We start from the raw sequence: 22,137 nt of genomic DNA on the forward strand, positions 1-22,137 counted from the left end.
ATTGCAAGCCAACATGCAACCTACGGGCGCCTAAAAGAGATGTTGCAAGGGTTCTTAAAGTGCAGAGACGGATTTAACGTCCCCATTCTGACCAGACGTGACTGCTCACTTGTACATCCCACACAGCCAAACGGACGCCCCACTTTGGCTAGGGTTTTACTAGCGATCAGAAGAACACCAAAATGACTATTTTCATTTCCCAGTCACCCTTGGGGGAGTAACATACTGTGTTCGACAATATATTTGTTTTCGAGAACCACTAATCTGAAATAAATTTCACAATTCGAACATGGTGAATCAAATTTATCTGAGAATTTTGTAATTTTTTTTTTCTTTTTACAAACTTTATTAAAATATAAAGAATTAAGTCCGAACAACGCACCTTTGGGTGGTACACCTTTAACAACAATGCCAAAAGAAATGTTATGCTAAATAAATGTACTATAATTCCCCATTCGTCTCATTTGAGTCCCAACAATAATATTTTTAGGTAATACCAACATGCTATCATGATGTTATTTTAATATATATATATATCACGGTAATTGCTGGCACAACACATAATGTCTGTAAAAGTAATTGGTATCTATAGGCGTCCTTGAATATTGAACTTAAAATATATGTAATGATTTTCCCATACATTCAGATTGTGTGAGGATTGGGGACTTACTACACTATGGTAATGAAGAATTGATTAATGAGCTTACAATATAGCTGATATAAAAACACAGGTAGGATATATATAATTAGTACCTGTGAGCCTTATTTAAGGGGTTCGTGTTTTTTCTATTGAATAACTTGGATTTCATATATATATATACCTACATTATTTATTTATTATTATTTTTTTATGTTGCTGGATTTGGAAATATTTTCATTTATTACTTTTTGCGCGGTGAATATACTTTTTCCGCAGGTGAATATGCTTATTTATTCAAAATCCCATTCATATAGAAAAACCTACTAAAGTTCTATCAATATGGAATAATTTATATTATTTACACGTATTATTTACCAATATTTTCAATAGACATACATGCCTGGGACTTTATGTCAATCCGAATTTCATCGACAAAAAAATCAGTTTCCTTTTATGGACTTTTTAGAATGTGAATAAACCAGACATCTCTCTTACAGACGCCAATGTTGAGTTCACTATCCAAATAATCCGCTTAAAAATCCGTATATTGTCATTCCTTGCTGAGAAAAATTCAAAACATTTGTCAATCAAAAACAATGTTGCGTTCAATATTCATGTGACACAAATGTATATAATATATATCCCTGTACAACCTCGTTTTTCGTAAACAAAATTAAATAAAAAAAATTCAAAACTGCGTGTTTTATCTTATTGACAACAGATTTGACCATCATAAAGTACATCAAACATGAAAGAATATACCCTATACTGAAAGGACTCAGGGCTTTATTACAGATTACAATCACTTATCCGGTAGTTTTTAATCACAAGAAGAACTTCAAGTTTAATGATAAAAACCATGAATACGTTATCGACCTCATTATGTTATCCAAATAAAAAAAATATCAAAGAAGGATAATTAATTAGCCTTGACCTCATCGATTCAATTCAATATTTCATCTAAGTGTCATCTTTCAATAGTATATAATACAATATTACATTCAGTGTAAAAGTATATAAATATGAAATAGAGAGCCATTCTGTACAGAATTATAAGAGACTATAACATTAGAACAATATAGAAAATTCGTCGATTATAAAACATATTTATAAGTACATTATTTACAGTATAAAACATTTCTACGTCTATTTAAAATAAGATAACAGGCTTTGGCACAGCTCCGAATCATATTAATATATGTGAATTAAAACACTAATTTCTATTAATCATCAAAAGACATAAAATCACTATTAAAATGTTTTGCTTCATCAAATAATTTTTTTCTAAAATCGTCATATAATGAACACGATAAAATAACATGGGCTTCATCTTCTAAAATATTTTTACTATTATCACCTCCCCGTTCCGATTCTTATTGGTGCCACTCCAGATCGAATTTTGGCAAAAGAACTCCTTTGAGTAAATGGTATTGTAATTGTACATTACGTTTAAGTTTCAAAACTGTTCTTGAATAAATTATATGTTCTAAGTTTGTTGTCACCTTTACCAGATAAAGCTTTCTCTGACTGTAAATTGCATTGCCACTGATCAACATATTTACTTAAAATTTTAGACATAATGATCTTAAGAACTGAGGTACTATCATTATATTCTGTAATGTTGCACAAATATTCTACATTGTGCTCAGAATTTTTTTCCCTTAATACATTAAAATTCCAATATTTTATACACTTGTGTTTTCTATTCATAATGTCTGCCCATATGAAAACCTTTATTTTTTACCGATTAGAACTCATATTGTTCAAACAGAACCATATTCGAATTAAACATTGCCATTGTTTTTGAAAGATTCCGAAAAAAACATGTTTTAAAAACCCCTGATCATTTGTTTTTGTGCAATTTTATGTACTTTCATCAAACAGCATGCTTCTAAAAAGTCATTTAGTCCCTTTATAGCTTGCTGTTCGGTGTGAGCCAATGCTCGGTGTTGAAGGCCGTACTTTGACCTATGATTGTTTTCTTTTTACACATTGTGACTTGGATGGATAGCTGTCTCATACACCTTATCGCTAATCCCGCTTGACCCGAGAATCAGTCCCGCTCGAACTTTTGACGTCATACAACAATCACTTTTCCATTGTGGCGTCAGATATTTTCTATTATGACGTCATAATTTTACGGGAACTTCTGTGATGTCCAGTAATGGCGGACAAATAGCGATAAGGTGTATTGGCACGCATACCATATCTTCTTATTTATAAGTATTCATTTTTAGAAAACATATACTAGTAGATTGTGTGAAGCTAGGTCTATAAGTTAAGTACATAAGTTATTTCTTTTATTTTATACATAAAAGGTAACGATGAATCATATGTTTAAGTTTCTTTTTAAATTGTACACAAAGGGAAGATTAGATCATATGCTTAATTTATACGAGAACCAAAAGGAATGACATCAGCATTTTGTTTAACTGTTTGTTAGTGTGGCTTTAAAAGGAAAACTTAAGAAAACCTTAACAACATGTCATCGGATAAATTTAAACTTACAGTAAATAATTAGGTTTACAAAATTACCTACATACGAAAGATTTACTCTCTTACAAGTGTTTACTAGACAGTAAAGAATTATTGAAGATACTTCACTGTCTGCATATGCAAAATGAAAAATAATACTTTCTAAATATTCATGCGTCCCAAGCGCTTTTCTGAAATTTCCTTCTTCAGGAACGTTAAAAACCAAATATTTGAGAGCCAAGGATGTTTAAGAACTGAACAGTTGAAGAGCTATATGACCACAAAAAAACCTATATGAAATACCGTTTAATTATAGACAACAGGATATTTTTGGTACAGCTAAATTGAAGTAATTAATGTTGCAGCATTTTAATATGATTATAAAGATATGTAGGGTATAGGTCAAAGGAACAGGACAAACACACAAAAAAAAAACCAACAACAAGAAGAAATATCGAGAGGTCAACATATTGACTTAAAGAAAAGACTAATGTATTTAACGTGAATATGGAAATAAAACAATCATTTACGAGGTTCTTTAACCGTGACAGGCACATGAAAAGTGTGTATGTTTAAGTAATGTTAGCTATCATCCCCTTCAATCTCAATAATTGGAATAATCAGTTCTGAAAAAAATAGCTAACCTTACCTCTATGATACCATTGTAATACACAACAAACAATATAACCGTGTTAAAAATGTTTACAATAACTGAAAGCTAACTCAAAGTATTTAACCTACACTCGAAGGAGCCGGGCAGTTTTATGAGTTGGAGTCTTAGAAATGTAATGCTTGGATTTTGTTTTCTCCACCCAAATGGTTGACTGCGGTGTTGGGGTATAGAAATACAGTCGTCCCTTTGACTTCTTCCGTTTTGACTGTAAATCCCTTGTTACGGTGGGGCGTCCGTTTGAACTGTGTGGGATATATAAATACGAAGCCACGTTTAATCAGAATGGGGACGTTTAATCCAATGCCTCATGTAGAGAAAGACAGGTGCCCTCTAAAAATTAAGAACCATTGTAAATGCACTCTGAGGCGTCCGTAGGTGGCCTTTTGCAAACCAAAAAGTTTCTGTCTATATTCACCATAACCTCATTTTCCAGTGAAAGTCCAAACTTTCCGCCTTTCACCCCCGGTCGACCTTCCTACCTAGCAGGCCATATCTATTGTGAACTGTCAATTTGTTCTCGACCTGAAAATGCATGAAATATTTGTCACTGAACATAAAGTAAACAAAAATAAATCATATCAATAAGCCTGTTTAAGTATCGTTTAAATGTAAAAATGTAGAATCCCATCCTGATATGATTAGAGAGTGTATAGAATAACAAATATGTTAAAAGTATAGTGACTAAAAGCACTGTCTAGAAAAATCCTCACTGGCTGTGCGTTTGTCGGTCCCATCAGAAGCCTCGTTGGTGGTTGTCTTTGGTAATATCTTAATTAAATGTTTTTGTTCTACAAGACATTTGTTTTCAATGGCAATTATTTGGTAGGTAGTGTAAAATCTTTTCACTATTTGTGCGGGCAATTTGAAGCTTGACATATTGTATACACAATTTTCTGTTGTTGAAGACTTTAAATATTTTTTTGTTTTTGTTTTTTTTTTTTGTGTTTTCGTTTCTTTTGGTTGCTGCCTGATTGGCAAAAAACCTACATCTCGTTATTTCATTTTTTTGTCTGTTTGTCCCAGAACTTGTAAGTTTTAAATGGTTCAGGTATACTTCTTCCATCGTTCTTTCCTGTGACAATATACCTCAAGGGTCGGTGAGGTATTGAAAAATGGTCACTTGGACTTTTTACATCTGACAGTTAAACCAATGCTGAAGAGGGGCGTCCGTTTAGTTTGCGGGATATATAAATACGCACTCACGTCCAGTCGAAATGGGGACGTTAAATCCAATGCTTTGTGTAGGGAGAGTGAAAAACTTTCTAAATATCAAAGAAATCTTGAAACAACTCTTTGATGGGTCCGTAAGTGGCCTGTTGCTACAACGTAGGGAATAGTGTCGGGTTTCTATAAAAAAATAAAGAAAGAGGTTGTACAAAATTTAAGTATACTCATGATTTGTTACAAAATGAAGGCTTATGAGTGGGGAATAATGCCGCACGATACTCATATTTTGAAATATGTGCGTGTAAACTTTAATTTCTTTTTCAACAAAACTCCAATAGCAATTTAATATAATTCATGGTAAAAGTGATAAAGTTAAGGCTTAAAAGGAGTTACTGATTAGTAAAACTTGTTATAATGATCAAACTGCGTACGTCACTTTGTACTAGACCACTGAAACGAAGTTAGATGACGCAAGTAAAAAAATAGATAGCTGACGTTCGAATTGTTAAAATGTGACAACTTTGTGCTTAGATTGCAATTACATGTATTGGAACAAGTTGTAAATATCAGCGTCGCTGCAAAGTGTGGTATGTCCTTGAAAGAAAATTACCACAGCTGCAGGCAAATTAAATATTCAAGTGCGATTAAATAAGTTATTGTGAAAAATTTTATACTTTAATTTTGTTTCCACTTGATGGATTTTAAGTCTACTAATTTCTTCTCCCAAACAATTTTTTCAAGGCACATGATCAATTGGTTATGCATGTTTACTTTCAGCTACATAGACATCCACATACTTTGACATGACAGTCGAAAGATAGGGCTGCAGGTATGTGCTGATAATGGTAGTTTTAAATAGTAAAGGCATTTTAGTTAATCTTAATATTGTAACATCTTTAAATACTGATTACGAATGACAATTTCGAAAAAAATTATAACTCGAGTAATATATACTGTTTGCTCTGTTTCGTTTATATCACGTTTCGTTATCATGTACTAGTATGTGAACACTTGTCGAGCTTTTTAATCGTGTACTACGATCTTTCTCAAATAACGTCTGTTAAGAGTTCTTTCTTGTCATATTACAAACTTTATATATTTGAAACTACTAATTGTGTAAAGGTTTACTTTGAGATGGCGTGTAAGAAGTTACCACCACACATCAAAGTAGTGTTCAAATGAAAAACTATACAAGCTACCCTTGTATCATACTTTGATTATACGGCTGCGCGTCAAATTATGTCACCAGACCAAATAGGATTAAGATATTTTGATTAAATAATAAAGAGAATCATTATATGCAATATTTGAATATAATTAAAATTGACCTTTTTACCAAGGTAAATGACATATTATGTTCGTTGTATAAAAGCACCCAGCTGTTTGTGTTTCCTGTTATGTTCATATATTGACAATACATACAGTCAGCAGCATTTACGATCATTGAACTTGGTTATTCTGTATTGTGGATATATATTAGGGGACATGCACATGCTTGAGTAGGTGTTTACTTACTGTCAGTAATGGGGTAAGTTTATTGATAACAGTTTGATGATAAGATTCATGCATAATATATTTACACTATTATATAGTAATATTCATGTCAGGAGCCTCTGGCCTTTGTTAGTCTTGTATCATTTTTAATTTTAGTTTCTTGTGTATAATTTGGAGTTTAGTATGACGTCCATTATCACTGAACTAGTATACATATTTGTTTAGGGGCCAGCTGAAGGACGCCTCCGGGTGCGGGAGTTTCTCGCTGCATTGAAGACCCATTGGTGGCCTTCGGCTGTTGTCTTCTCTGTGGTCGGGTTGTTGTCTCTTTGACACATTCCCCATTTCCATTCTCAATTTTATATATTGTATTTGTATGTACAGTTTTATTTTGCTCGAATCGCTAATTACTAAAATCGGTAATTTATAGTTTTAATATAGAAACCTTTCAGACAAAATTTGTATCTAATTATCTCAGCTAAAATAGTAGATAACTGAATTATCCATAAAACCAGTAGAAACTATTACATTTTTACTTTCTATAAGGAGCGTTCGTAAAAAGTTTGATTGAGGACAGTTTTACAGTACGATTAGAATTGGTTTACAGGGGTTCGCAAGTTTATAATAGCATAGATGTATGGGTTTATACATCTATGATAATAGGTAGTCTATCTATTTACAACTTAATAAGTTTTGCATATGTTTCTATCGTATGTTGAATAGGAGAAATGTCGTCTTACCAACCCTACAACTATTCTTCCAATGGTTGATCCAGAACGAGATTCCGAGAGAGTGAAAAACACGTAAAATCGATTAAAATTAGATAACCCTTATTTTAGGGGTGAATAAATTAATCTTACCCGCGTCTGTCTTTCTTAAGATTCCAATTGACCTCTACTTTCTGAAATATAAAAACTAAAAGCAACCTGAACATAGGTATGGCTTATAATATAACGAATGCCGTCCACGAGTCCGAACGGTATCCGGACAAAATCCATAAAAAATATCTTTACCGAACTTGGTTTGATAAAGCTTCACAAACATACTTTGATGCGATTAGATGAAAGGGTCATGGTTACAGCAGCTATTGATAGACTGGAATTTCAGCAAAATTTTAGTTTCCATATTTCAAACTTTACTGCAGTTGGTTTGCTAATGCCCAATGGAATGCAAAAGAACCCTTTTGATTTAGGAGTCACTAGGTCAAAGGGTAGGTAATATCACCAATTGATAATAAAATTGAGAATGGAAACGGGGAATGTGTCAAAGAGACAACAACCCGACCAAAGAGCAGAAAACAGCCCAAGGCCACCAATGGGTCTTCAACACAGCGAGAAAATTCCGCACCCGGAGGCGGGCTTCAGCTGGCCCCTAAGACTGTTATTGAGGCAAACGTTTATATCCTTTGAACTATATATGAATATTGACAAAACTTAGCTTGGTACTACCTCTTGGAAAGAAGAATAACCTATTAATTTTTGATTCTGTGTCCGAAGGTCAAAGTCACAGTTCCTATTAAGAGACTGAAAATTTTGGAAAAAATTTCTTTTCCAGGCACAATTTCATTTGAGCCACAAATAAGATCTTTACCAATCTTAGGTTTAAAGAAAAACCTATTGATTTTTTATGTCAAAAGGTCGAAGGTCCATGTCAGCATTTTGGTCTTTTAAACTAATGTCCAACATTGTCAAACTTGGTTTGAAATGCGCCTTAAGTGAACAATCAAGGTCACAGCTCATGTAAAAGACTGAACTGCAAGTTTCGTGAATCGTGATCTTTACCCATCTATGATGAATATCGTGTATTGGGTCGAATAAGACCACTATTGATTTTCAGGTAATTTATTCGAAGTTCAAGGTTACAGTAGAAATTAATAAATTGAAATATGAGTATAATGTTTTGCTTTCCATCATCTGATATTAATTGTCAGCAGACTTAAAAGTCTTCATCACCAATACACAAACTGTTTCTTTTACTGCCTAACCATTAAGAATCGGCTTTTGAGCTTCTGAAATTTTACTTCAAACGTGATTTTCATAGTATATAGGCACTGTGTGTGTTTCTTTTTAAACACGAGTGAATTAAATAAATCTGTCCGTGGTAAAATTGAAATACCAAATCAGTCATAGAAAACAGCCAACCCTGTCTTGCTGTACATTATATATGCAGTTGATAGTATAATTGGATTTAGTCATGAGATACTTTTAGAGTATAGATAATATCTAAATAATGTTAACAAGTGCAGCGTGTTCTACAATGAATTATGTAATGTTCCGGACACTAGTATATATTTAATAATTAAAAAAACCTTATATGGACAGCTGTACTTTGCATATTGTCACCTTTACTGGTACTGATTTTGGACAAATTTTTTAAGTTCATGGTGGGAAAATTAGTGCTTTAAATATATATAAGAAGATCGTAAATACATAGCTACAACTGAAAAGTAAATTATAATTTATGAGTGCATTGTGTGTTTGATATATCAGGATGATTTTAATGTATCTGTGATACTGAAAAATTTACAAGCTATTTGTAATCACAAGTAAAACAGATAAATTATATAATCCAATTGCCCCAAAGGCTTTTAAATATAAACTGGACCGTTATTTATAACAGGGTGTTTTTATCAAGTGTCGAAATAATCATAATGCACAATGATAAATTGGCTGATAAGATTATCAATTATTACAAAATAAGCATAGCCATATAAACTAATGTAATTTTTTAAACGATGTCTGTCTTTTTCTTTAACTTTCATTAGAGATTTGCACTAACATACGGCCAGGTATGTGAAGTAGATTTCCTGATCAAAATCGTCGACAAATCAATATATACGTAGTTTGGGCATACCATTATGGAAGAGAAAGAGAAGAAATATCACGAGGATCTAGAAGATGAAGATCTAATCCCGACACCCCCAGACGGGGGATGGGGCTGGATGGTAACCTTTGCATCACTTGTTTGTAACTTTATTGTCGATGGAATTGGTTACGCCTTTGGTGTTCTGCTGCCAATTTTTGCCGAACATTTTGAGGAATCGAAAGGAAAAGTTTCTTTGGTTGGTTCTCTATTGTTTGGTGTATATTTATGTTCAGGTAAATATTATTGTACACACTGACACACGCGTTAATAAAAAGAAAAATGTGAAAATCAGAAGAAATTGTTAGATTAATTACTCGTATTTGATTTTTATTTTTCGAATCACGATTTTATTTGATTATTTTAGATTTAGCATTTTTATAAACGCATATGCAAAATGACAGTGCAGTCTGATTTCACATCTTTGACCTGTGCAGGTGGATCTCTATTTTTTCTTTGATAAAATGTTACTACTAGGACACATACTTTTGCAAGGAGTCACGTACTTATCTGCATAGTTCAGAGACCTTTAAAATGCGAACTAAGTACGAACGTCTTCAGAAATAAACCAGGAAATATTAAAAATATAAAAATAGATAGTCCTGAGCATGGAAGTACTACATTGACATACATAGTACTACATTGACATACGTAGTACTACATTGACATACATAGTACTTCCATGTCCTCAGAAACTATAAACTTTTTAAATCAATATGGTAGCTCGATGAAATATCAAATGTTTTATATAGAAAAGTATGGAAATCTTTAAATGCAAATGCTACATGATCAGTACTTTATTCTTAATCAATAATTTCTCTTGCTCAATAGTTTAATAAAACGAAATTTTATACACATCGAAAATAATGTTCATTTTTTGTAGGTCCCATAGCCAGTGGTCTAGTGAACAAATTTGGTTGTCGTCCGGTCACAATTGCAGGAAGTATAATAGCTTCGGTTGGATTTTTATTGGGATCCTTCGCTCCTAATCTCAACATACTTATATTAACATATGGGGTTCTCGGAGGTAAAACTTCTATGTCTAAATTTTTTAACACTATAACAAACACCGTTCAAACAAGACATGCACACTTCGTCAAAAGATAAGCAACAACTTCATTTGAACTATTCTTATTGATTTATTTTTTAATGCGAGTCAATAAATGTGCTGAACATAAAAAAATAACGACAAAGGGATTTACATCAGCAATTTGAAAATATGATTATAAAGAAAAATAACTAAGCCACAGGACAATTCCATTCTTCATTTTCAGTCAATAATAGATATAACAAGATGTGGTATGAGTGCCAATGAGACAACTCTCCATCCAAGTCACAATTTGTAAAAGTAAACCATTATAGGTCAAAGTACGGCCGTCAACACGGAGCCTTGGCTATGATGTTCCTATTGTTATAGACAACCGACAGTTGGACGAAACTTTTGGAGCATAAACTGCTGACCTTCCGGAGGACCTGAAACCCCTTTCCTTTTTACGTTTTGTTTAGCATGGTTCGCGTAAATCAGCCTTTAATTTTCAGTTGAGTATTTTGTTTGACTGTTGTTAGTGTTTTCGGCCTTGTTCGTTTGGCCATGGTGTTGTCTCTTTTTTCTTTGTTGTTGTATTACGCCCTTGGTATTGTCTTACTTTATAAGCTGATACTGGGCATTTTGAAATTTCCTCCATATCTAAAAAAAGACATAGACAAAAAAATCAACCTGATATTTTTTCCCAAATACGATAATAAGAAAATATAAAAGTGTTATTTAACATTTGACGAGATAAATACTTTTGCAAGAAAAAAATTCAGATATTATAACTACATATTTAATAAAAATAATGTGATATATGAACCTGTTCATTTATCGTTGCAGAATTTAAACTGTAGTTAAAACTCATTTAAAAACCAAGTCGAAAGTAGAGTCGTTGTAGAAAAAAAAAATATATATATATATATATATAAATAAGAAGATGTGGTATGATTGCCAATGAGACAACTCTCCACCAGAGAACTAATGACATAGAAGTAAACAACTATAGGTCACCGTACGGCCTTCAATAATGAGCAAATCCTATACCACATAGCCAGCTATACAAGGCCCCGAAAATGACAAATGTAAAACCATTCAAACGAAAAAACTAAACAATGAACGAAAAACAAATATGATATACAGCAATAAACGACAACCACTGAATGCAGAATATGGCGGGGTTAAACTAGTTTGCTGGCGCCAAACCCTCTCCTTTACCTGGGACAGTGTTGTAACAGTGCAACATAATAACAAACTATAGCATTTATTTGTTAAATATGATAATTATAAGAAATGATTATCATTGATTTAACTATACGACAGACTTAAATGTTGCTTACAGTGTGTCGATAGTCGCACTCGTTTCAAAATGGTTACCGGTTTTCATACGATATGAAAGTTTATAACAGCACCACGAGGCAAATGTTTTAGCCAAAAAACAAATCAGGTTGTATAAAATGAAGACTTATTGTAAACAAACGAAGATATTTGAAAAATATTAATTCTGTGCACGTATTATTTATGTTTTACAGGTCTTGGTTTTGGTTTGATATACTTACCATCGATAGTAACAGTCGGTTTTTATTTCGAGAAAAGACGAGCACTTGCCACAGGAATTGCAATGTGTGGTTCTGGAATAGGGACATTTGTATTCTCGCCGTTAAATGATTATTTGTTGGGACTGTATGGTTGGAGAAATTTACTTTTTATCCAATCTGGAATAATTTTAAACGGTGTTGTATGTGGAATGTTAATGCGACCACTGAAAGTGAAACCCAGAAAGCGAAGTAAGGACGATACACTTAATAATCATGCGAAAAAAATGTCTGAAGAAAGTCGTCAAAGGACAGAGTCTGATCCAGATGTTTATGAAAGAAACATATCGACAGATTTGCTAAGCAAAGACCCGTCTATAAGGGAAATTACCAATGGGAGAGGGTCTTTACCGGAAGTTCATTATGTTAGCACTAAAAGTAACGAAATAAATTCAAATATGAAAGAAACATTCCAGCCTTTGATTATAAAAGAAATCATTCCTAGGACAAACCGAAGTAGAGCTGATTCGCAACCTTCAGTGATGCAACACAGAGTTGACTTTGCAAGACCAATGTACAAGAAAGATATATTCTATAGTGGAAGCATAGATAGAATACCACAGTTTAGATCTCAGCCTAATGTCCATAGTTATGTAGCCAGTATAACGTCTATTCCAGGAATAGATGAACCAGAGAGATCCTCAGTTTGGGACAAATGTACATGCTTGCCTAAAACTGTGACAGACATTCTTAAGGAAATGTTGGACTTTTCATTGATGTTGAAAATTTCGTTTTTCATGTTGTTTATAGGTAACGTTTTTGCGTGTACTGGGTATTTTATTCCATTCAGCTATATAGTGGACAGGGCTGTACAGATGGGTATTTCCAGTTCTAATGCTGCTTTCCTACTCTCAATAATGGGTAATCACTCTTTTTTTAATTATGTTACTTGAAAAACATGTTGGTATGTGTTGAAGACCAGGTGCGCTAAAACTGCTTTTGTTTATAAAGATTAAAATGAAAAAAAAATTGTTTTTAAATTCACAGAATACATTATGTATAATTGCATATAAAAAAGCCAATATGTACAAAAATCTGTTTACATATGTTTATCAAAAATTTGGTATATAAACTAGAGGCAACAATAATCAAACCACTAAGATGATTCAAATCAAGGCAAAAAAAAACCAAAAACTTTGGGATTCGCATGACCAACAAAAGGAGCGTGGCCTTGTATGTCGATATGGTAAGCGTCTCCTGCTATGCGTGTATCATCCGTCATGCGAATTCACACTCATGCAAATGTTTTTAAAGTATTTTTTTGTTTGCTTCATTAGATGTTTTTCCCCTTAAAATGGTTGCGCTAATAATTAATAGAAATGCACAAAGAGCTTGATAATTCACTTTCCATTTTCCAATATATTTTTCATGCAGGAATCACCAACACCATAGGTCGGGTCCTTTGTGGATTTCTCGCTGATCTCAGTTTTGTCAATCCTTTAATTCTGAACAATGCAATGCTAGTATTAAGTGCAGCAGTTTTGTTCCTTGAGCCACTTTGTACAACCTATGCAATGCTGGTAGGATTTTCAGTGATATATGGTTTATGTATAGGTAAGTAAAACTTTCTTTATTTCTTTATTTTTGAATACATATTAGCGTGTGTTATTTTATCATGCGTTAATCGAACACAGTTTGGATCAGATATAACATCTCTTAAAATCTGTTCAGAACTTTCAGGAGAAAAGTCTCCTGGTGTCTTTAGAGCAGTTTCTTGCAGAACTGATCTCAACTGCATTTATAAATCACATATAGTCTGAAGGAATCTACTTTTCGAAGGAGCATTTCAACATATGCAATAATTAATGTAATACAACACAACAATGTTTTGTTGTTTACATTATTTTGGATTTGTAAATGTCGAACATACCGAGCCAATAATAATGATAATAACAATTGTTAATTTTTACATTGTTTTAGATTGAAAAATGTCGGACATACCGAGCAAAATTAATAACAATAATAATGTGTTGTTGACTTGTTTTAAAACTGTAAATGTCAAATCACAACTACAATTAGAGCTTATAGTCAATCTAAGGAATGTTAATGGTTTTCATTGAAATTGTTTCACAAATTATAAAAAATGGGTCGATGAGAGGTATCTAATGGTAACCACTTGATATACATTTTGGTAAGGTGTCGTTATTCAATGTTTCCAATTGGATGCTTACCAGTTTTAAAAGGGAAAAAGATATACAGATACTTAACCATATATATATATATTTAAAATAACACCTTGATAGGCAGCTGCTCTTTGTATTTATCTTCATATCTTCTTTTTACATACTTCAACAGTTGACTGAGGTATAAATTTATGGCCACCTTGACTTCTCCGTCCGCCATAAGACAAGTGCTGAGTGGACATGTCTGTTTGGTTGTCAGGGATGTACTAGGTTGGTTCCCTCCGTAAAATATTCAGTATGCCTTCGGAATATACAAATTTTGTGAAGAATTTCAATAACGGCCGGGTACCTGTCTAGGGATGTACACAGTCGCGAACTGTTGTTAAATAGACATTAAATCCGATGCCTGTATGGTGTTTCGAGAGTATGATTAAGTCCTCTGTGCGTTTAAGAACGCTTAAAAAAACTATGTGGAAAATCCTTAGGTCGCCTGTTGCAAGGCTAAATAGAAAGGCTAAATAAAAAGGCTAACATTTGTAATGCCTGAGTTATTCCTCCCTATAGAAATAGATAGAGCATTAAAGCAATATCATTAAGTTGTATAATAACAATACATGTATTAACTTAATATCTGGGTACGAACTTGAATTGTTTAAAGATATATTGACGTATAATGGTATGACGTTGTCGTCTTCTCCTTTGTCGTCGTCGTCGTCCGAAGACATTTTGGTTTAGTAGCTTTAGTAAATAAATAAATAAATAAATAAATAAATAATCTTTATTTCAAGAGGATAATCCCATTAGTTAAAACTAATCTTCCTGAGAGTCCTCAAAATAATAATAACATATTTATAAGTACATACAATATTATAATGATATATTATACACAATATACAATTGTATCTAGATAATAATGAAAAAGCATATTAATTTGCACAATTGATGAAAAATTTGTAATATTTTGCTTTAAAAGATACAAGTGTATTACTCATTTTTATTTCATTTGGTAAACTGTTCCATATTTGAGAACCTGAATATGTAAATGTTTTCTTTAAAAAGTTTGTTTTTGGTTTCGGAAGATTTAATAGTTTTTCATCAGCCGAACGTAAACTATAATTCTGATTACCAATAAAATGAAAGTTTTCTTGTAAATAGTTAGGAACCATATCATTTAATGATTTAAATACAAGTATTGTCTTTTGATATTGAATGCGTTTTTCCACATTTTACCAGTTTAAACTATTAAACCACAAACTGGATGATGTCATTATGTCAGCTTCTATTATAACCCTAGCAGATTTCTATAATAACTTATTTAGTGTATTTATTCCACTTTCATAGCAACTTCACCATATATTGCAACAATAATCAAACAATGGCAGAATATAAGCATTAAAATAAATAATACGTATATGCATAGGGAAATATTTTCTTATCTTTTGTAATAAATTGATTCTATTATGTATTGTACATGACATTTTATCTATTTGCTCATTCCAATTTAGGTTTTTGTCGATATATAAACCGAGAAGTTTTTCACAATCTACATTCTCTATTTGTTCATCTGAAATTTTGATATCTAAACTGTTCCCAGTTGAATAAAGCCTCTGTTTTGAACCAATAATCATTGATTTACACTTTTTGGCATTTAGTTTCATACAATTTTGCGAACACCAGTTTTCAATTACATGAATATCATTTTGAAGGTTAGCAGTTAACTGAAGTACATTATTACCTTTACTATGTAATGTAGAATCATCTGCATATAAATCTATTAATGAATTTTCTATGTTCAGTGGTAAATCATTGATATATAAAATAAATAACAGAGGGCCAAGGATAGAGCCTTATGGTACACCAGTTTTTATGCATTTAGTATTAGACATGACGTTATTGACCTTAACTTGTTGACTTCGTTCAAACATGTATGACTTTAACCAGTCTAGTGTACAGTTTGAAACATTATAATATTCAAGCTTTTTTAATAAAATAATATGATTAACCAGATCAAAAGCTTTCTTTAAATCTAAAAATATAACTCCGTTTATTTCTCCATTATCTATATTTGCTAACCATTCATCTACTAATTTAGTAAGTGCAGTTGTGCACGAATGTTTAGGTCTGAAACCTGACTGTGTAGTATTAAGATGGTCATTACTATTTAAATATATATACAAACTATCAGCTATATGTCGGTCTATGATTTTGGAGAGACAAGGCAATACTGCTATTGGTCTATAATTATCAGGATTACAAGCATCGCCACTTTTAATAATTGGGCAAACTCTTGCAGTTTTAAAAATACTTGGAAATTTACCACATTTGATGCTTAGATTAAATAAATATGTTAACGCTGGTGCAATGACATCGCTGCACATACTCAAAATATTTGGTCCAACGTCATCTAAACCAGTTGCTTTAGACTTGTCAAGTTTTTTTTTTTAGTATAAGTGTATGGATCTCTATGAAATTGTACCACAAGGTTCCATACCAAAAAAGGAAGGTTGAATTGGATTTTGGGGTTATTGTCCTGACTGTTTAGGAATTAGGGGCCAAAACAAGCATTTTTCTTGTTTCAGGACAATAACTTGTGTATAAGGTTATGGATCTGTATGAAATTCTACCACAAGGTTCCATACCTCAAACAGAAGGTTGGGAATGATTTTGGGGTATATAACGGCCCTAACCCTTTAGGAATCAGGAGCCAAAAAAAACAAGGATTTTCTGGTTTGCGAACACTAACTTGAGTTAAAGTCTATTGATCTCTATGAAATTGTAAAAAAAGTTATATACCAAAAAACAAAGTTTGGAATTGATTATGGGGGTTATTGTCCTAACCGTTTAGGAAAAAGGGGTCAAAAATTAATTTCAATGGAGTTCAATTCCAAGTCTTGAATTCTTGGGATTCTTTAAAATGCCGATTCTGACCGTGTATTTAGATTTTGGATTTTGATCCCAGATTTCAAATAGGTCCACATTAAGGTCCAAAATTAAACTTTGTTTGATTCAACAAAAAATGAATTATTGAAGTTCTTTGATATGCCGAATTTAACCGTGTATTTAGATTTTTAACTTTGGACCCAGTTTTCAAATTGGTCCACATTAAAGTCCAAAGGGTCCAAAATTAAGCATAGTTTGATTTTAACAAAAATTAAATTCTTCGGGTTCTTTGATATGCTGAATCTAACCGTGTAAATAGATTTTTGATTTGTGTACCAGTTTTCAGATTGGTCCACAGGGTCCAATATTAAAGTTTGTTTGATTTCACCAAAAAAAGAATTCTTGGGGTTCTTTGATATGCTGAATCTTACCATGCATTTAGATTTTGGATACTGGACCATAATTTAACCCAGTGGCGGATTCAGAAGTTTTCATAAAGGGGGGGGGGGGGGGGGGGGGGGCACTGACTGCCAATTAGAGGGGGCCCGTTCAGTCATGCTTCAGTGATTCCCTAATTAACAACCAAATTTTTCTCACAAAAGGGGGGCCCAGGCACCCTGCCCTCCCCCCTAAATCCGGGTCTGTAACCTTTTGTCTCCTTTGAAAGTTTATAATTGTACTATAACTTATGGTACAACTCCCTTTCTGCATTGTCGACTGTTTTTTTTAACAATTTTCCTGCCTTTGGGATGTCGCTTCATTTTTAATAATAAAATATATCTTGCCGTTTGGATGTCGCTTCGTTTAATTATAAAAAATCTCGACCGAAAAGTTTATCTTTTTATTTTCAGCTGCATATATATCACTGACTTCACCTATAATATGCGATCTCCTTGGAATTGGTAAACTGTCGAATGCTTTTGGTTTACTCATATTGGCCCGTGGTGTGTCGGGCATATACGGTCCTCCTTTAGCAGGTGAGTTGAAAAAGCAACATAAAGTTCGTTAGTCGGCGACTAATTTTTTATTTATCTCCAAAAAAAACTTTATTTATTTTTTTTTTCGTTTGTTTGATTTGTCTATGTTTTTTGGTCGAAAACAAAATTTTTTTTTCAATTTTTCAATTTCAAAACATCAATGTATAGTTCGAATATATATATACAATACAATAACATGAAATCAGACTATGAAAATGTCTGAAATTATTTAAAACTTTTCGTAATATTGTCATTTTTTAACAAGCCAATAGCATATGAACTTTCCACCTTTTTAATTTACATTGAAGTTCGATATTTTTGTTATACTTTTTTATAGCCCATACTTCTAAAATACACTAATATTCTTGATTTGCAGGTGCAGTTTTCCAAGCAACCAATAACTATGACGCTTCATTTTACCTTGGTGGAGGAATGTATTTATTGAGTGCTGTCTGTCACATGGTACTACATTTTCCATGCATTAAAAAGGAGGAACAAAGAAAAGAATTAGACATAAGATAAACACATAACTAATATTCCGGATTTACACAAAGGAGTATTTGGATCTCTAGTCTATCATCGTAAATCACATTTGTTAGGACATGCGACGTTTAAGTTATACTTCTTTGGTTTTAGCAATTGAAAAACGGACCATATGTATTTTTGATTTTTTTACTTTTTTTACTGACGTATAATAAATTATGCATAATTACTATTATAGATAAACATATTTGGTTTTTTGTTTGAATTGTTCCGAATTTTGTCATGTCGGGCCCTTTCATAGCTAACTTTTCGGTTTGGGTTTTGCTAAATGTTGAAGGCTGTAAGGTGACCTATAGTTGCCGTTAAAACCACGTCATTTGGGTGTTAGATAGTCTCGTTGGCAATCATTCAACATCTCCTTATTTGATATTATGTAATTCTTATTGAATGTTATAATTCTATGGATTAATATGGTGGCATTATATAGATGTCATTTTAATAAACTTATGTCAAGCTATAAACGTACGAACCTTGACGTATTAAAAAATTCCCATGAACTCCAAACGGTGCGTAGACATACGATTCGAAAATTGTATGCAGCTGTAGGTGTAAAGTAAGAAAATAGAAAACCTGTAACAATGATACCTCTAAAATAAGAGATGAAATCTGTGACGGGATAGCAGTATATAGTGAGTTATGACTCTTGTTCTCTTTCTCGCCATTTTACATAAAGGTGTGTCTGTGTAACTCATAAACAAACAATAACTAGAGTGAAAATACCAAGGGGCAATCACAAATCATCATGATCAAAATAAAAAAGATAAACAGACTACCAACGGTCCATATATGTGACCCGCCATGACATTTCCAGGCTTATGGAGGTAGAACGTCATTGTGACAAAAAAACGCCGTTTACTATATGTGACTAGCCTCGATATTTCCAGGCTTATGAGGGTACCTTGTCTAAAATTGGCTTTTTTTTATATTTATCTAGAACATACTGAAACAAATCACTCTGTCATGTTATTATGACCTATTTGTTGTAATTACAATGAAACGAGTCTTTTTGAATATCGACATAATGAGACTATTCGATGACAACTTTTTATTATCGAAGGCACTAATTTATAAAATACAAAATGATTGTAGTTTATTGGCGCTCAGTTATCTCCAACAGCGTGAATACTGACACATTTCAAAAGAATTAAATTTACTACAATACAAACAGTTCTTAGCTCTCTTTAAGAAAATGTAATTTAAACTTGTTGTAATGATGTTAGTATAAAATTTGTCAAAGAAAGCGTTTAGAATTATTTTTTTAATTTGTCTTTTAACTTAGATTTATGATACATGTACATGTCTCTACACCAAATAGCATGCGCAGCGTAACAGTTTATAAGTAGTTGTTCCTATATATGCATTTGATACGGTGCATTTATTATGGATATATCTTAGACTCCATTTATGAAAATCTATAGAGCAGAGAATTTAGATTTTTTTTATCAGTTTTATATGTAGATTCAAATATTTTTCACTTAAAACGATAACGTAAAACTTCTTCAGAACTTATATAGGATGTATAGTTTAGTGCCAGCAAAAAAATAATCCAAGGTAAAGTGTTAATCTCTTCTTCACAAATACTTATTCAATTGAATGTCGAGAAAATTGAAGGACCCATCTGAAAACAATTATAAATTTGTAAATGATTGATTTACTTTCAATTTTTAGATTAGTTTTACCCGGCTATAACTTATGAAGTCAGAGGCGGATTTTTATATCTATTTCTTTTAAATTTGGGGGGTGCTGGGCCGCAGCTACATATATGGTAAATGCACAAACTTTTTTCAAATGCCACTTCTAACGTTGTCATGGTACCCACCCTTTTCAGAATCTTTGAACTGCAACTAAAGTTAATTGCTAACATAATTTAAATCTACGATGCGAACCTAATTTACGTCATCTTTGAACTTTTATGATTAATACTGTGTCTGGTCTTTTCTGTTTACTTATCTTTGGAGTAACTGTACATCGCATATATTCACATCAATCGTTTTATACCAATCGACTGTCCCTAGTATAGATAAATGCATTTTATTTCTTTAAATCCATTAAAGAAACTTGTATTCGTATGGAACCAACAACATTGTACAGTTCGTGTCAAATTTATGTAGACAAAAGCGTTGAAAATAATATATGATGGAAGGGGGGTATTTAGTGGTTTTAATTTATAAGAAGATGTGGTATGATTGCCAATGAAAAAATCTCCACCAGAGACCAAATGACGTAGAAGTTAGCAACTATAGGTCACTTTACGGCCTTCAACATTTTGCAAAACCCATACCGCATAGTAAACTAAAAAAGGGCCTAAATATGTTTTGCTCGCTTGCTTTAACTAAAAGCTTTAAATTATATAAATTTCATATGCAATGGTAAAAAGCATTCAAAACATAAATTCAGTAAAGAAATAAATGTGCATGTCCCCATACGAAATTTTACATAACGTTTATATATAACATCTAACGACGTTTTTCTTACAATGACGTTCTACCTCCATAAGCCTGGAAATGTCATGGCGGGTCACATATGAAAAAGTTTAAGATTGTATTAAACGTCGAATTTCTTTCTTTAAAACATGTCCATATATACCGACTGGTTTTTGACTCGATTTTCATAGTTACAGTTTTCGATTGACTATTATAGTCCTTGTTAATGTTCGGAAATGGCATTACAATTAGGTCATGGTCAAAGATCAAGGTCACACTCTAAGTATGAGCCTTTTCGTGTTCGAATCTCCACAGAAATTGTACAAGATAACTAAAAGGTACTGTTGCAAAATGTTCGAACAACTGAGATACAGTTTTGGGGAATTTGTTACGAAGCGGTTTTATAAATTCTTACAGGGGTTACTTGCCTAGTAATTGTTTAAATTAAAGATTCAATCTTTTGTATTTGGATGGGATGCATGTGACCTCTTAAAAAGGTGAGTTGGAAGGAGATATCACTTTGTATTGAAACGTTTTTATTAGTAAAAATAGTATATGTTAATTAGTTTATCATACTACACTAACTAATCCGAACTGACCGTACAGTCTGTTACTATCACATAGTATGTATTTATTATTCATAATGGCCGATAAACTTTTTAACATTTACGCCTTATCATAAGAGAAATATGCCAGTTTTAAGGTGTTTTGCTGCAAGTACACATTGTTTATACAGACTATGTATGTATATTTTTATTTTCTTGGGGCTCTCTATAAAGTAATTTTAATAAGACGGATTTTTAACTGAATATTTTGAATTTTCTTCGTATTATAAATTAATGACCATAATATTACTACTTTTTATGATTCAATACACTACAATTCTAGACACATCGGTTAAAATTATGTAGCAAAAATTAAAAAAAAATCGTATTTGAAACATGAACGAACATGTCTTGGTTAATCCAGACAGACAACAGGACAAGAGTAAGATGAGTTTATGGTGTCATGTTTCCAAATAGGTATCAATATATGATGTTTTAATACTTAGCGGCATGTATGCAGTGTTTCGCACACATATATGCTAGTTTCCCAAATATAACCCATCCAAAACACAATTTCATTTTCTAAAATTGAAGAAACGGTTTTAAGAAGTATCACAATAGAATACAACAGAACAATTCCTTGAGTATCAGCATAAATAGACGCCTACAAAGAATCATCCAACGGAATATAAACTTTACTTTTGACCCAA

General features: G+C 32.4%; 1 protein-coding gene across 3 annotated transcripts; it reads left to right on the plus strand.

Moving 5' to 3' along the window:
- The first annotated feature begins 621 nt into the window (after positions 1 to 621).
- On the plus strand, positions 622 to 18,660 carry LOC127701493 (monocarboxylate transporter 14-like). Of its 3 annotated transcripts, XM_052205374.1 has the most exons (8): positions 622 to 731; positions 5,733 to 5,784; positions 9,214 to 9,547; positions 10,195 to 10,338; positions 11,874 to 12,797; positions 13,311 to 13,490; positions 17,791 to 17,916; positions 18,293 to 18,660. In XM_052205374.1, exons 3-8 carry the CDS (start codon positions 9,307 to 9,309, stop codon positions 18,436 to 18,438), a joined length of 1,761 nt encoding a protein of 586 aa, XP_052061334.1. In that variant the 5' UTR covers positions 622 to 731; positions 5,733 to 5,784; positions 9,214 to 9,306; the 3' UTR covers positions 18,439 to 18,660. The 3 variants fall into 3 exon arrangements, with proteins under 3 accessions (XP_052061334.1, XP_052061335.1, XP_052061333.1); XM_052205375.1 differs by lacking the exon at positions 622 to 731 and having other exon boundaries at positions 5,704 to 5,784; XM_052205373.1 differs by lacking the exons at positions 622 to 731; positions 5,733 to 5,784 and adding an exon at positions 6,258 to 6,483.
- The last annotated feature ends 3,477 nt before the right edge of the window (positions 18,661 to 22,137 follow it).

Source organism: Mytilus californianus, unplaced genomic scaffold (assembly GCF_021869535.1).
Source record: "Mytilus californianus isolate M0D057914Y unplaced genomic scaffold, xbMytCali1.0.p SCAF_5, whole genome shotgun sequence".
Taxonomy (NCBI): domain Eukaryota; kingdom Metazoa; phylum Mollusca; class Bivalvia; order Mytilida; family Mytilidae; genus Mytilus; species Mytilus californianus.